At 34.5% G+C, this 13,887-nt stretch overlaps 1 protein-coding gene across 1 annotated transcript; it reads left to right on the top strand.

Moving 5' to 3' along the window:
• The first annotated feature begins 173 nt into the window (after positions 1-173).
• Positions 174-12,599, top strand: LOC138323620 (WD repeat domain phosphoinositide-interacting protein 3-like). Its single transcript, XM_069268350.1, has 10 exons — positions 174-385; positions 2,907-2,981; positions 3,333-3,434; positions 3,833-3,920; positions 4,389-4,483; positions 5,788-5,978; positions 7,117-7,202; positions 7,433-7,534; positions 8,005-8,126; positions 8,590-12,599. Exons 1-10 carry the CDS (start codon positions 319-321, stop codon positions 8,694-8,696), a joined length of 1,035 nt encoding a protein of 344 aa, XP_069124451.1. The 5' UTR covers positions 174-318; the 3' UTR covers positions 8,697-12,599.
• Positions 12,600-13,887: the final 1,288 nt, after the last annotated feature.

The following is a 13,887-nucleotide window of genomic DNA, read 5'->3' as shown; positions in this document are numbered from 1 at the left end:
CTCTTATATGATTATAAATATTTTGTATTTATTTTTACTGTTAGAAAACAATGTAACTTTACTAAAAAATAAGATGTGATCAGATACCTAGATAAATTATATTCTAAATAATACTATATACTTTTGCTTTGAGACTACATATTAGGCCTTCACCTTGCAAACATCATGGTCATTTCTGCGTTTGACTGATAATGCACTCTGAAGCTTTGCGTTGGGGGTGTGTGATTTGTTGACGAATTTTCATTTCCGTAAATTATAAATAGGCATTGACATAACTTAAACATTTTATCGATGTTGTCGTAAATTCCAAACAAAACGATGAATTTGGTTGGAGATAACCAATACGGCAATGGGTTGCTTTATGCAGGATGGAACCAAGACCAAGGTTTGTGTATATTGTAAATTATCATCATCTGGCTGGATGTAAGACTTGGCTACTGTAGCATTTCTTGGAACCAATTTCTATGCCATTATCTAAATAAAAAGTTTGAATGTATAAGATTCATTTTGTAATGTAACTTTCAAACAGTGACGGTATGAATAATATAGATAGATAATAATCATATAAAAAATTCAGGTAAATAATTAATAAAACATTTGTATAAATAAATAAAATATTATAGATAAGATAACAATATCATAATACTGTTGCAGCTGTAAATAAAAGAGTGTAGTGGAATTGGACTGGTTCAATCATCAATGATCATGACCAGGTAGCTATATAGCTTGGTCGAAAAAGCATTTGGCTAGTGTTTGGAGGTCCCAGGTTCAAATCCTAGTCTGGCTGCCAATTTTTCTCCTCTCCTGGCTGCCAATTTTTCTCCTCTCCTGTTACCACGGTGGTGGTATAAGGGTCTCGTATGTCTTTGAGTGCAAAGACATTGAAAAAGGAGGGAGGAATGTAGCAGTATTGGAATGGATTGATCATCAGGGACCAGGTAGTTCAGCGATTGAGCATTTGGCTAGTGGTCCGGGTTCAAATCCTTGATTGGATTGAGTCGATCATAGGTGACCATGTAGCTCAGTCGATAGAGCATTCGGTTAATGTTCAGAGGTCCTGGGCTCAAATCCTGATTTGGCTACTACATTTTTTTCTAATCCTTTTACAAGAGTCATTAGTGTTATACATACACGTATGTGTATATTTTCCCCTGATCATTTAGATGCTGGGATATATTCTTTCTTTAGCGGGATTGGACTGGGTCGATCATCGGTGACCAGGTAGCTCAGTCGGTAGAGCACTCGGCTAGTATTCTGAGGGTCCCGGGTTCGAATCCCGGTCTGGCCGCTACATTTTCTCCTCTCCTGTTACACTTCTTTAGTTTAGTTTGTAGAGCCATATTTGATTAACACTCTGGAGATCCAAGTTCAAATTCTGGCTGGGGATTTTGTTTGTTTGTTTGTTTGATTAATTAACGTCCTATTAACAGCTATGGTCATGTAAGGACGGCCTCCCATGTATGCGATGTGTTGCGTGTATGTTGTGCGAGGTGCGTGTTTTGGGAGACTGCGGTATATTCATGTTGTGTCTTCTTGTATAGTGGAACTGTTGCCCTTTTTATAGTGCTATATCACTGAAGCATGCCGCCGAAGACACCAAGCAACACACCCCACCCGGTCACATTATACTGACAACGGGCGAACCAGTCGTCCCACTCCCTTTATGCTGAGCGCTAAGCAGGAGCAGAAACTACCACTTTTACAGACTTTGGTGTGTCTCGGCCAGGGGACAGAACCCAGAGCCTTCCTCACAGGGGCGAACGCTCAACTCAAGGCCAAAAGTGAGGCGGTGCCAAAGGAGGCATTAGGAAGGATAAAGTCAGTTAGGAAGAATAGAAAAGATAAGATCCTAAATTTAGTCGCCTTTTACGATCATGCAATAGGGGCAGCAGGTACAATTCTAACGCCCTGGAGATCCAAGTTCAAATATTCTGGTTGGGGAACTCTACAAGACATTGCATAAATTTTCAAATATGTGATACACTTTTGTAATGCCGGGTGAAATTAATATACACAAACCCTCATGGTATGCATTATCTGTATAAAAAGTATTTCTTGCAAGTTACGCATCTTTCGGGAATACAAATATATAAGCATGGAGTACCTGTGAGAGCTTTGTCCTCATTTAACTGCTGTCTGGCAGAGAACTGGTTTTACCGCTACACAATAAAACTAACACGGTCTGTTGTGCTCCACTGAATGCTGTCGCAGCTAGGGATACCTACTAGCTGTCCCGAACAAGGAGTAATGAGAATTACACTATTATTGATCTGCAGAGTTTACTCTGGCTTAATTTTTATTTTGAATTTCTTGTGAAACATTATAAATGTATTTTGGACGTTTGATAGACACTTAATTGTCAAAAGTTTTTAACTTTTTAAGTTCTGATGATGCATTAATGCATCATGGAAGTGGTTGCTTTTTCTGCATGTTTTTTTCAATGACAATATATTGATAATAACATCCTTGGTCAATTCCCTCTTAAAGAAATAATATTTTTAGTAACCATGCAAAAATCCCATACTCCCATTATTAAGCCTATAGCATATAATTTTACTATTAAAATTACTGTGATAATTAATTTTGACTGTCAATAAAGATTATTTATAGCTAGGACAGGGCTGTGGTGGTAGAGTGGTTAAGACATGTCAATTAACATTTAACCTCAGGCCACCCATCTTTTGAAATCGAAGTGGGGCAGTTGCAAAGTACTAATTATAAATCTGTGGTTGTTCTGTAGGTACTCTGGCTTTTCCTAGCTACCTCACTAACCAGACGCAATTGTAAATGATGAACTAACTCGTCGTTAAAATGAGGTTTAAAACAAACAAACCAAACCAATTGATTGGAGATAACAGACTGAGTCCAATACACATATGACATATGACTTTGTTTTCTTTTTGAAGGATGTTTTGCTTGTGGGATGGAAACAGGATTCCGAGTGTATAATTCAGATCCTTTAAAAGAAAAAGAAAGACAAGGTAATTTATTTCCTTAATTTTATGTGACACATATACACTTGTATATTATAAGATGTTCTTGTGCATAGGAATAATCATAGTGTTTGTAAATCCATTCCAGTGTAAATTATTGCTGTGGTCAAGTTTGACCTTATTAAACTGGCGATCATACCAGGGTTTCACTGTTCAGTGTTCACACCCTTTGTTTCTAATTTATTGTGAGAGGAAGACAAATAGCTTCTATTTTGATCATATTAAGATAGTTTGTTTTAGATTTTTGTATTGGTGTATTGTTTTCATGAATATTTTTCTGTGCAGCTAATTTAAATTTTCCATAATCCAATGAGATTTTTGGTCATTTGATTCCAACAGATTTTGCAGATGGCGGAATCACTCACATTGAAATGCTATTTCGATGTAATTATTTAGCATTAGTTGGTGGAGGCAAAAATCCAAAGTATCCTCCAAATAAAGGTATGTTTGTTATCTCCTTTCTTAGAATTTTAATTTTCATTCTGCTGTACATATATACAATGTATTGAGAAAATAAAACTGCTCAAAGCAAAGCGCTTTCAATGTATCTCTATATATATCATTATAATTATTTTGCTTTGTTTTCTTGGTAATTCTAATTTTCTGATTGGCTAATTTGATACAGGTACTTCTTTGAAAGCACAGATTTAAAAGGAATATAAATAAATGTCGTATACATTGTATCTGCCAAATTGATATTTTGTTCAGCTTATATACTTTGCAATTGATATAATATGCAGCCGAATACTATACATTTGTTCTAAAACCAGAGTCACATTGTTTTAATAACTGAATAAAGTACCTGTAGGTATTAAGATACTATATAATTTTGTTAACAGTGATGGTGTGGGATGACTTAAAGAAGAAAAATGTGATAGAATTGGAGTTTTCAACAGAAGTTAGAAGTGTGAGACTTCGCAGAGATAGGTGAGGTTTCATTCAGAATATGTTGTCAGTATTTATTCTAGAGTAGATAAAAAGTGTATATTTTACCTTTGTAAAATTTTATTTGCTTGCAGATTGACTTTGTGTTCATTTTCTACCAAAATACATGTAGAATTGGGTTTGATACTTATTGGGTTTTAGTAAAACTCTTTATGAGGTATCAGAGTTACTTCCCCTCGTTTTACTCAGATCGTTGATTTCCATGGATTAGGTCATCTATGATTCCTACAATCGAAATCGAGGATGATTTGGTTAATACTGATGGAGTGAGACCAAGGGAAGTAACTCTGACAAATCAGAATGAGTGTTAGACTCAACGTCAAAAAGAAGATGTTATTTGCTGTAGTAATTGTCTGGTTTTGAAGGGTATGAAGAACTATTAAACTAGATCTTTTTATTTAATGAAATTTGGGCATCGTATTTAATGTGGACTGTATGATTTTGTTACAGAATTGTGGTGGTGTTAGATACGATGATTAAAGTCTACACGTTCACACAGACCCCACAACAGCTCCATGTGTTTGAGACATGTGCCAATCCTAAAGGTAAGTACTGTAAATATACAGATAGTAATTTTATCTATGTTAGAGGAATGGAGATTGCTGATGACTTATACGATCAGTCACTAGGAGACAGCTCAGAACATAATCTCATATAATTTACAATGGATTATACCAATTTTACTTTATTAGGGACATCCTCTGTCATCCTTGATATCCCAGGGGTTACTATCACAGTCATAATATCCACCCCTGGACTGTGTCATATAAGACTGTAGGCTTTTCTGGAGAAAATAAGACAAATCACAGGCTTACAGAGTCAGCTTCCTTTGAAGATTAGGTGTGTGACACTTGACTTCAAAGCCATACGATCAACCATAGTGTGCAAAAATATTCTGTTATTCAATGCTTTTGATGTACATCAAAGGACCAAACTACCTGTCTCATCTGTTATCGCACACAGACCCTTCAGTTTTGCAATGACATTGTCCAGGGGTAAATATAACAACAGTGATAGTATCCCTTGGAAGCTCGAGATAGTCAACAATTGGAAGTATCAACTTATTAACTGTATATAAAGTCTGTTATTGGTTGATGGTATGATCATGATTTTAGATGAGTCATTTGTTTTTGTGGAAATCTGAGAAATGTACTAGTCTGTACTGTAAGTTCTGTGTCCTTGGGAAACCCAAAACATTATTCTGGTTTATTGTGAACTTTTCGATATATGCTTTCACAGATCTATACACCCATATAAGAATTACCTTTCCTACTACTGTAAACCAAATGCTTCTCTGATGCTAAGTTTCGTGATTTCCATTTCAATATGTATTAACAGAGATTAAAGATGATCCACCGCAGACAAATGGTAATTTTTCGCTATCAAAAACAGGGGCAGATAATATAGTGATTTTCAAAAAGGTTACAAAAGTTACTTACTTTACCCCATTACCACCATTTAAAAGTTTGAGCGTCTAATTTTGATAAATTTACTTCCAAGTTAAAAATATGAATAATAATTAATTTCATCCCGAAAAAAATCCTTGACACTACAGTATCCTATATGGAATGAAGAACTGATTGTGCATGCACCAAGGCAAAAAAAATTATATCATATTATTTTTTGTGTTAATTAAACATAAATATATTATATACGATTAAACACCAATTACTGTTCAAATGATGGGTATCATTTATGCTCTGTCGGCAGTAGAGCATCTTTAAGTTGATCACAAAATTAGCAAAAATAAACTGCATACAGAAGAAAGTTGGTTTACAGTAACTGGTTGGTAACTATAGCAATAAACAGATTGTTAAACTTATATTTAATAATGCTTATACATTTTCAGGTTTATGCGTAATGTGCCCAAACAGTAACAATTCACTACTCACTTTCCCTGGACGTAAGACTGGCCATGTACAGATAGTAGACCTGGCCAACACTGAAAAGTCACCACTGGATATTGCAGCTCATGAGGCTTCACTCAGTTCTCTAGCCCTCAACTTACAGGGTACACGACTGGCCACCTCATCAGAAAAGGTAAGTTCTTGGGTCCTTAACTTACAGGGTACACGACTGACCACATCATCAGAAAAGGTAGGTTATCTAGCCCTCAACTAACAGGGTACACAATTGGCCACTCAGAAAAGGTAGGTTTTCTGGCCCTCAACTTACAGGGTACGTGATTGGCCACCTCATCAGAAAAGTTAGGTTCTCTGGCCCTCAACTTACAGGGTACACGATTGGCTACCTCATCAGAAAAGGTAGGTTTTCTAGCCCTCAACTTACAGGGTATGTGATTGGCCACCTCATATGAAAAGGTAGGTTCTCTAGCCCTCAACTTACAGGGTACACAATTGGCTACCTCATCAGAAAAGGTAGGTTCTCTTGCCGTCAACTTACAGGGTACGTGATTGGCCACCTCATCAGAAAAGGTAGGTTCTCTGGCCCTCAACTTACATGGCACGCATTTGGCCACCTCATCAGAAAAGGTAGGTTCTTTGGCCCTTAACTTACAGGGTACACGATTGGCTACCTCATCAGAAAAGGTAGGTTCTCTGGCCCTCAACTTACAGGGCACGCATTTGGCCACCTCATCGGAAAAGGTAGGTTCTTTGGCCCTCAACTTACAGGGTACGCGATTGGCTACCTCATCAGAAAAGGTAGTCTCTCTCTCTTCATTTTTATTTCAGCATCAAACTGCTAACAATTTGCATAATGACCAGAGAAAACAATGTGAGTTTCACTTACAAAACAAAACAATGATGTCATAATGGACACCTACCCACAAGGGATGTAACTCTGTAATAGACTGAACAGTGCTCACTAAATACTACCCACATGTACAGTACCAAGGCCTAGCTATATACAGGTCTTTTGCTCATATCTATCATATCCTTGAATGACTACCACATTGAACTTTGGTGTTGTAATCAATGGTGCCAAATCAACAGCTCTCCTCTCTTTGCTGCCAAAAATAAAATTCAGTTGTTACAGAAAAAGTATATCATATATTGGTGATGTCTTTAATTTCATTGTGTAACAATGAATATCAGCATGAGGATGCTTTGTTGATCAACTTCTTCACCCCAGTAGACACCTTTGAGCTCTTCCTATGCAAAGGATGGAACAGTTCATTATGTAATTTCAGGGTGAATTAAAATGTTCTTTGTTTCAGGGAACACTGATCCGAGTGTTTGATACTATATCTGGACTGCAGCTACATGAACTAAGGAGAGGGGCCAACAATGCTCATATATACTGGTGTGTATTTATAATATAAAAAATTTTTAGAGTCAGAACCTCAAGCACCTATACTAAGTACAACTGCCATCAATTTGTTTGTTTTCACAATTTCCATGGTATATGTGACTGTCAGCAAAAAGATTTAGCCCGAGCTTTTGTATTGCATTTCCTTTCATGAAAGTTTGATTTGCATGTGTCACAAATTCGACAGAGGTGTAAACCTGATGTGTATGCTCTATATTTTCCAGCATCAATTTCAACCAAGACTCAACATTTTTGTGTGTGGCCAGTGATCATGGGACTGTACACATATTTTCTACAGAGGATTCTAAGAAAAACAAACAGTTAAGGTAAGAATAGAAAATGTTACTGTACAGGAATTGTTCCTTGGATGTTTTCAATATATTTTCAAAGTACTATATAATCTCATTGTCTTGAAGTCATTAGGATAGTGGCAAATCTTTCGACAGAGTTTTTTTGAGTATTCAGGTTAGTGTAAAGTAAATTTTAAGTTTTAAGTCTGGTTGTTATACATAAAAGACTTTTGATAAAAGGTTGAGTTGCATGTATATCAATTTGATATAAAAAATAATTCTAATTTTTGTTGTTATTAATTTTATAACAAGAATAAGGTAATTATGATTATGTGGATATACAATGTGACTTTCTCTGAAAAATTAATTTTATCATGATCATGATCACATATAGGTATATTTGCTTTCTATTACAGCATAGGATCAGCAAGTTTCTTGCCTAAATACTTCAGCTCTACCTGGAGTTTCTCATGATCACATATAGGTATATTTGCTTTCTATTACAGCATAGGATCAGCCAGTTTCTTGCCTAAATACTTCAGCTCTACCTGGAGTTTCTCCAAGTTCCAGGTGCCCGGTGGTGCTAGATGTCTGTGTGCCTTTGGTGCAGACTCCAACTCTGTGATCGGTAACTTTCTCAATTCTTACAAAACTTTATAAAGATATTGGTTTACTTGTCTTAAAGATGTTTTAATAATTATGTTTGCAATACTACTTCTTAAATCCTAGACTCTTAGATAAATCTCATTATCTGTAAAATGGTTCTAGCAATATATTTTCCACTTTCCCAGTTTCATGCTGGGGTTATCTTTTACGACAAGTAGGTCGCTTTGTCATACATTTTGACCCTTTGACCTACATTAAAGAGATAAAAATCTTGTCTGTAGTTAATCTCTTACTGTGCAGGAGATTTATACTTCAGTGTCAAATGCAGGTTAGTCTTTCCTGCAATTTACCCTTTCAAATCCAACTTAAGACTTTTATCTATGTATTTGCCATGTGTACTAAATTTTCATGATATTTTACTTCTAAGATAAATGAAAAGTTATGATTTAGTAATATTAACAATTTTGTTTTATTTCTGATTACAGTGGTTTGTGCAGATGGCAGTTATTACAAGTTTGTCTTCAACCCCAAAGGGGAATGTACTCGTGATGTTTACGCCCAGTTTCTCGAGATGACAGATGATAGATCATAGTTTTGACTTCACTATATGGACTAAAGAACAATACCGTGTGTATCAGTCTGTGAGGTTGCTATCAATGGTCAACCTTTCCCACAACCTTGTAGTCATGTGCTTTACGTTTTATTCAAGGTCAACATCCTTTATTACCATGCATGATCAACACTTAAAGCCATCTTCCATGGTCAACACTTAAAGCCATCTTCCATGATCAACACTTAAAGCCATCTTCCATGGTCAACACCTTAAAGCACTGTTAAAGGTCTACCTGGTACACCTCAAGTCATTGCCAAAGGCCAACTCTTCAACCTAACACATCCAGGGTCATCACCCTGCAAATTTCCATTTACCACATTTAACAATACCTTCAAATGACAATATTCCAAGCTGACATTTAAGTTCAACACACAAACCACTATTCAAGGATGAAACCCCAAACTGCCATCCAAATTTAACACTCCAACCTGCCTTACAAATTCAACACCCCAGCTTAACATCCAAATTCAACACTCCAAACTGCCATCCAAATTCAACACTCCAAACCAACATCCAAATTCAACACCACAAACCAGCATCCAAATTCAACACTCCAAGCTAACAATCAAAACCACCTTACAAGGTCAACAATCCAAGGTCAAAATCCTGCACAAGGTCAACACACAGAAACATGATACAAGATTAACATCCACATTACCATTTAAGGTAGGAATGCTAATTACATTACAAAGTCAACAAATCTTACAGAGTTATCTCCCTTGTGGGTCGTTATCTGATGTGACTTCATTACATTACATTGTGAGTGAAATTCTCGCTATTTTCTCTGAAAAATGTGATGTTCTGCTCGCAAATACATGACATTACAATATTTGATATTTACTCCTAAAGGTAGATAACTCTATAATATGCAAAGACTGAATACATGATACAAGATGAAAACTTCACTGTGTGTTTGGTTCTATCCCTGCCTTTTGCTTGTTGACAGAATCATTTATTGGCTGATTTTAATGACAATGTACGAATTAGGTGGCTAAATAGATACTGCTTGTCTTGCGTAAGACATTAAAAATAATAGTATTTAGGTGTACAATGTCAAAACTGCTTACATTCCGTCTCATTTAAAGAAAAATCAATATGGGAGTTATTTAAATGTTCAATAATTACTTTTCAAAGTAATGAAACAATGTGATTTATTCATCCAAGTGCTGTAACGTATAATGCTTATCACATTTTTTGGCATTTTTGCATTATTATTAAATGTACATATGCATTGTGGGCATTTGTCACAAGGAGACAGTTATTGCTATCAGAAAGTTTGATTAAACTTTGGTAGGGAATTATCCTGTGACAATGGTCATAGTTCATGCTTATATCATTTATCATGAATTAGCATTGTTGAGTTCTAGTGCCAAGGTATATATTGAGTCCTGTAACTGCATTGTGTTATCTGTCAGTGTGTCAAGGGCAGGTTAACATTTGCTTACAATCAAATCTAGGTGAATTTTGAATAGCTTAGCGCAATGATTGATTTACAAATTCAGAATATTTGTAATATCAAGCACATACAGAAGAAACCATTTGCGCAATTATTTTAGAGAAAACTTTCAAGAGCAACAAACACTAGATATAATGAAAAAATGTGTACACTTAATTAATTTGATAACTGTTATAAACAGTAAAAACACTCCTTGGCAATATAAACTATCCTTCTATAGGCAGTATTAGTTGGGTTTATGATTGTACTTGGTAGAAAACATTTCCGCCATTTTTTAGGGGAAACATTAGTCAATATTGATTTTCATGGAGAAATTTATTTCATATCTGAAATACAACTTGATGATATAATTCCCTGTCCAAGTCTATGAAGATTAATGAAACTGAATTTTAAAAGAAGAACCGCTGCCTAGTTTGCAGAGATTTCATAATTGACAGTGTTATGTTGTTTTTAATGTTTCTATGTCTTTTACTAATACAGTTTAGACCATTACTGAAATACTATATACTATGTATATATAAAATGTATCCATGTAAATAAAAATTCCTTTATTGAACATGTAAATAAGGCCCTTTCAAAGGTATGATAGCCTACCGGTATATTGTATTGTTTCATACAGGTGCTTCAAGTAGATTTGTGATTAAACCAAATTACTAGCAAAATGCTTGGAAAATCTAATTGATTCTTCGAATTTCTGATGATCGATCAAAATTGATTGTACCGTAAATTATTTTTTGTGTCGTAAAATACAGAACTTTTCAACTGTAAATTTGTGAATTTTTTATTAGATATTTTTTTCAAGTACATGTACTAGTTATTGCAGCTTTGGATGACAAAAGGAAAGATTTCTGCCAGAATTAAAGGCAATGTATGGCTATTTGTTGTAGTACTAGTTCTTCCCCTCCTTGGCTCCCTCTTTGTTTTATTAAACCATAGAATCATTTACACCATGAAATCAAGCACAATAATGGTTGTTACATCTTCATGTACATAAAATGTACTTAAAAATGAGTGTGATTGTTCGTGTTTCTACAGCAGTATTTGTGAGAATCATGTACTACACTGCAATTATTCTTCATGATATAGCAAACCACTGTTGATTGGCTTTTGAAGATTTATATAATACATGTATGTCAAATATGATATACATTATGTATATGGCAATTGTAGTTTGTTTGATATTCTATTTCGCAATTGCCTCCCTTAATATGATCTAAAATATTTACAACACTACATGTACTTGTACAGGAAACAGGCTTTCTATAAAATGGCTGTTTGGAGAATTGTGGCACAGGGACCGGGCAATCAACAGTATTCTGTATTTGCATATTATAGAGTTATCTGCCCTTGCGGGTAAATATTGATTGTGACATCGTGTGTTTTAGAGGGAAACGTACCGAATACTTTTCAGAGAAAATGACGTGAGCTGCAGTCACAAAATAATGATGTCACACAGTCACAATGGATACCTACCCAAAAGGGAGGTAACTCTGTAATGTGTAAAGAGTGAATATATATTATGATATCATACATACCGTTGGTTGGACATTTGTGTCAGTTGCCTGTGTATTGTGGAACAGATACCGTAATTTGGTTAATAATCCCTTGTTTTCGTGGGAAGGTTAATTTTTTTTTAAAACTTCATAAAAGTTTAATTAATCCACGCAATATTGAGAAATGGATTAATCATATATTCCCATTCACTGTAAACTGTCTTTCTTTCGTGTCATTTATCTTTTTTTAACGAATTAGCTGATCAAGGTATAAATTGGCAATTATTTTGAAAGGCATTAACATAATCTCTGCAACTACACTAAATGGAAATTTCAAAATTTAGTAGCCGCAAAAGAAAGTTGATTTACAGTAGCCAGATCAGGAAATTTAAAAAAAATCACCAAATTAAATTGTATTTTCTAATCAAATTTGTAAAATTTTACCTGCAAAAATAATCAGCTTCACTGTAAGTAACATATTTTAATTGTTGGTGCAACTGTGCAATACATGTAACTAGTTAAAAATTTGTGTCATTTCCATTATCGAGACTTCAGTGTACTTGTGTATATTTATATTACAGTATTAAACATGTGGTTATAATGTTCCAAATAAAATTTCTGAAAGTCGAGAAAATTACAGTAAATCATCAACAGGTTGTGTCTCATTTGTTGAAAGATCAATCATCTTGGTATGAGTGCTTTTCCTTTTGTCCTTATTGGAAAAAAGAGTTTTATCTCATTCACCACTGAAATTAAAAAATGGGCTATTCCAGCCATTGAACTAGAAGATTCTAAATGTATCTACAGGGGTGAAGGAGTTCATGAACTGGCAAAAAAATTGTTTTTGTTTAGTTTAAATTTCTTTTTTATTCTGGAACAGAACAATATTGTAGTGTATATTTTGTACCAATAAAGTGCTTATCTAACTTTTAAGGTTATTTTATTAACATAAATGTTTTTAGTTGATAATATCAAATGTATTAGAATCTAACTTCCATTTAAAAACTTTTTATGACTATAAAAATGATATTCATCACCTGTTTTGATGATTTTGATTAGAAAAAGCCAGTGTGAATCGAGGGCAATAACTCTAAATACATATGCTAAGTTCATATTAAAATTTTGAGTCAGATAAAGTGAAAATACCACTGGAAGTGGGAAGTTTCATGACAAAAAATTTTATTTCCCATTAAAATATCTATGTGATAATCATAGGCATAATTAGTCTTCGAATGTATAAGAATGTAATGTACAGTAATGGTAATTATAATTTACCACTACATGGTTGTAAAGAACTCAAGGATTCTAGAATTTACACATGGTTGTTAAAAGACATTAAAGTGAACAGTCGGGCAAGGTTGGCTAAAGTCGGTAAAAATGGTGTGAATGTATCTAGAAATGAAAAAATAAAATCTCTCGTCAAAATCTGTCTGCGTACGAAAATTTCTAAAACATTCCGCTCACTATGTCCGTGGTTACATTTCCACACAGCCTCGCTTTCAATGCTTTCACCTTTTCTTTACTTTAATGGTCAGAGCTGGGAAACTAAGCAGAACTTGACCGTCGTATTAATGTGAAACTTTTGGAAGGCCAATGAACATTTAGACTGGTTTTCTTTGCCCGACTATTCACGTTAAACACTATAATCACCAGTATGACATTGGTATCCTTTTTCAAAGTGCTAATTTAAAAAAATATAATATATGACTGAGAACAAATACTCATTTTCTTTAATAAACAATTTTAATCCCATTTTGTAAATAAAACCATGAAAGTATACATGTAGGGTTAAAAGTGTATTATGTTCTTATCAGAAATTGTAACATGATTTCTTTTGTCCGCAATCAAATAATGGATCATTTTTCTATTATTATTTTGATAATAATTTTGTGAATGTGTGTAATTGACGAGAGAGATTTTATTAACATGTGTAAGGTGCGATTGTATGACGGTACCTCATCTATAAATAGCGCCATCACTGCACCAAGATTATGTAGGCTTAGAAAGGCTAGCGTCTGTGACGAGAATAAAATATAATAAATCAATGTGTATCACCTTTGTGTTTGGTTGTTGTTATATTTTTGCAAAATCTGTATTCGTTTTACGATGATCTTTTGTAAAGGGACAGTTAACTTTACACTTTCCTTAAAAGTGTCGATGTAGTCTTGAAATTAAATGATTAAAGAAAACAATGAAACAAAACCTACAGCAGAAGATGGCA

The sequence above is a fragment of the Argopecten irradians genome, chromosome 5, assembly GCF_041381155.1.
Source record: "Argopecten irradians isolate NY chromosome 5, Ai_NY, whole genome shotgun sequence".
Taxonomy (NCBI): Eukaryota; Metazoa; Mollusca; class Bivalvia; order Pectinida; family Pectinidae; genus Argopecten; species Argopecten irradians.
The sequence above is the reverse complement of the archived record's forward strand: the minus strand, read 5'-3'. Positions and strand labels throughout refer to the sequence as shown.

Excerpts from the sequence above, each read along its gene's own strand:
- LOC138323620 (XM_069268350.1), top strand. The coding sequence starts at position 319 with ATGAATTTGGTTGGAGATAACCAATACGGCAATGGGTTGCTTTATGCA. Across the intron at positions 3,435-3,832 it reads AAAGTATCCTCCAAATAAAG|TGATGGTGTGGGATGACTTA; the intron begins GTATGTTTGTTA and ends TTTTGTTAACAG. Across the intron at positions 7,535-8,004 it reads AAGAAAAACAAACAGTTAAG|CATAGGATCAGCCAGTTTCT; the intron begins GTAAGAATAGAA and ends TTTCTATTACAG.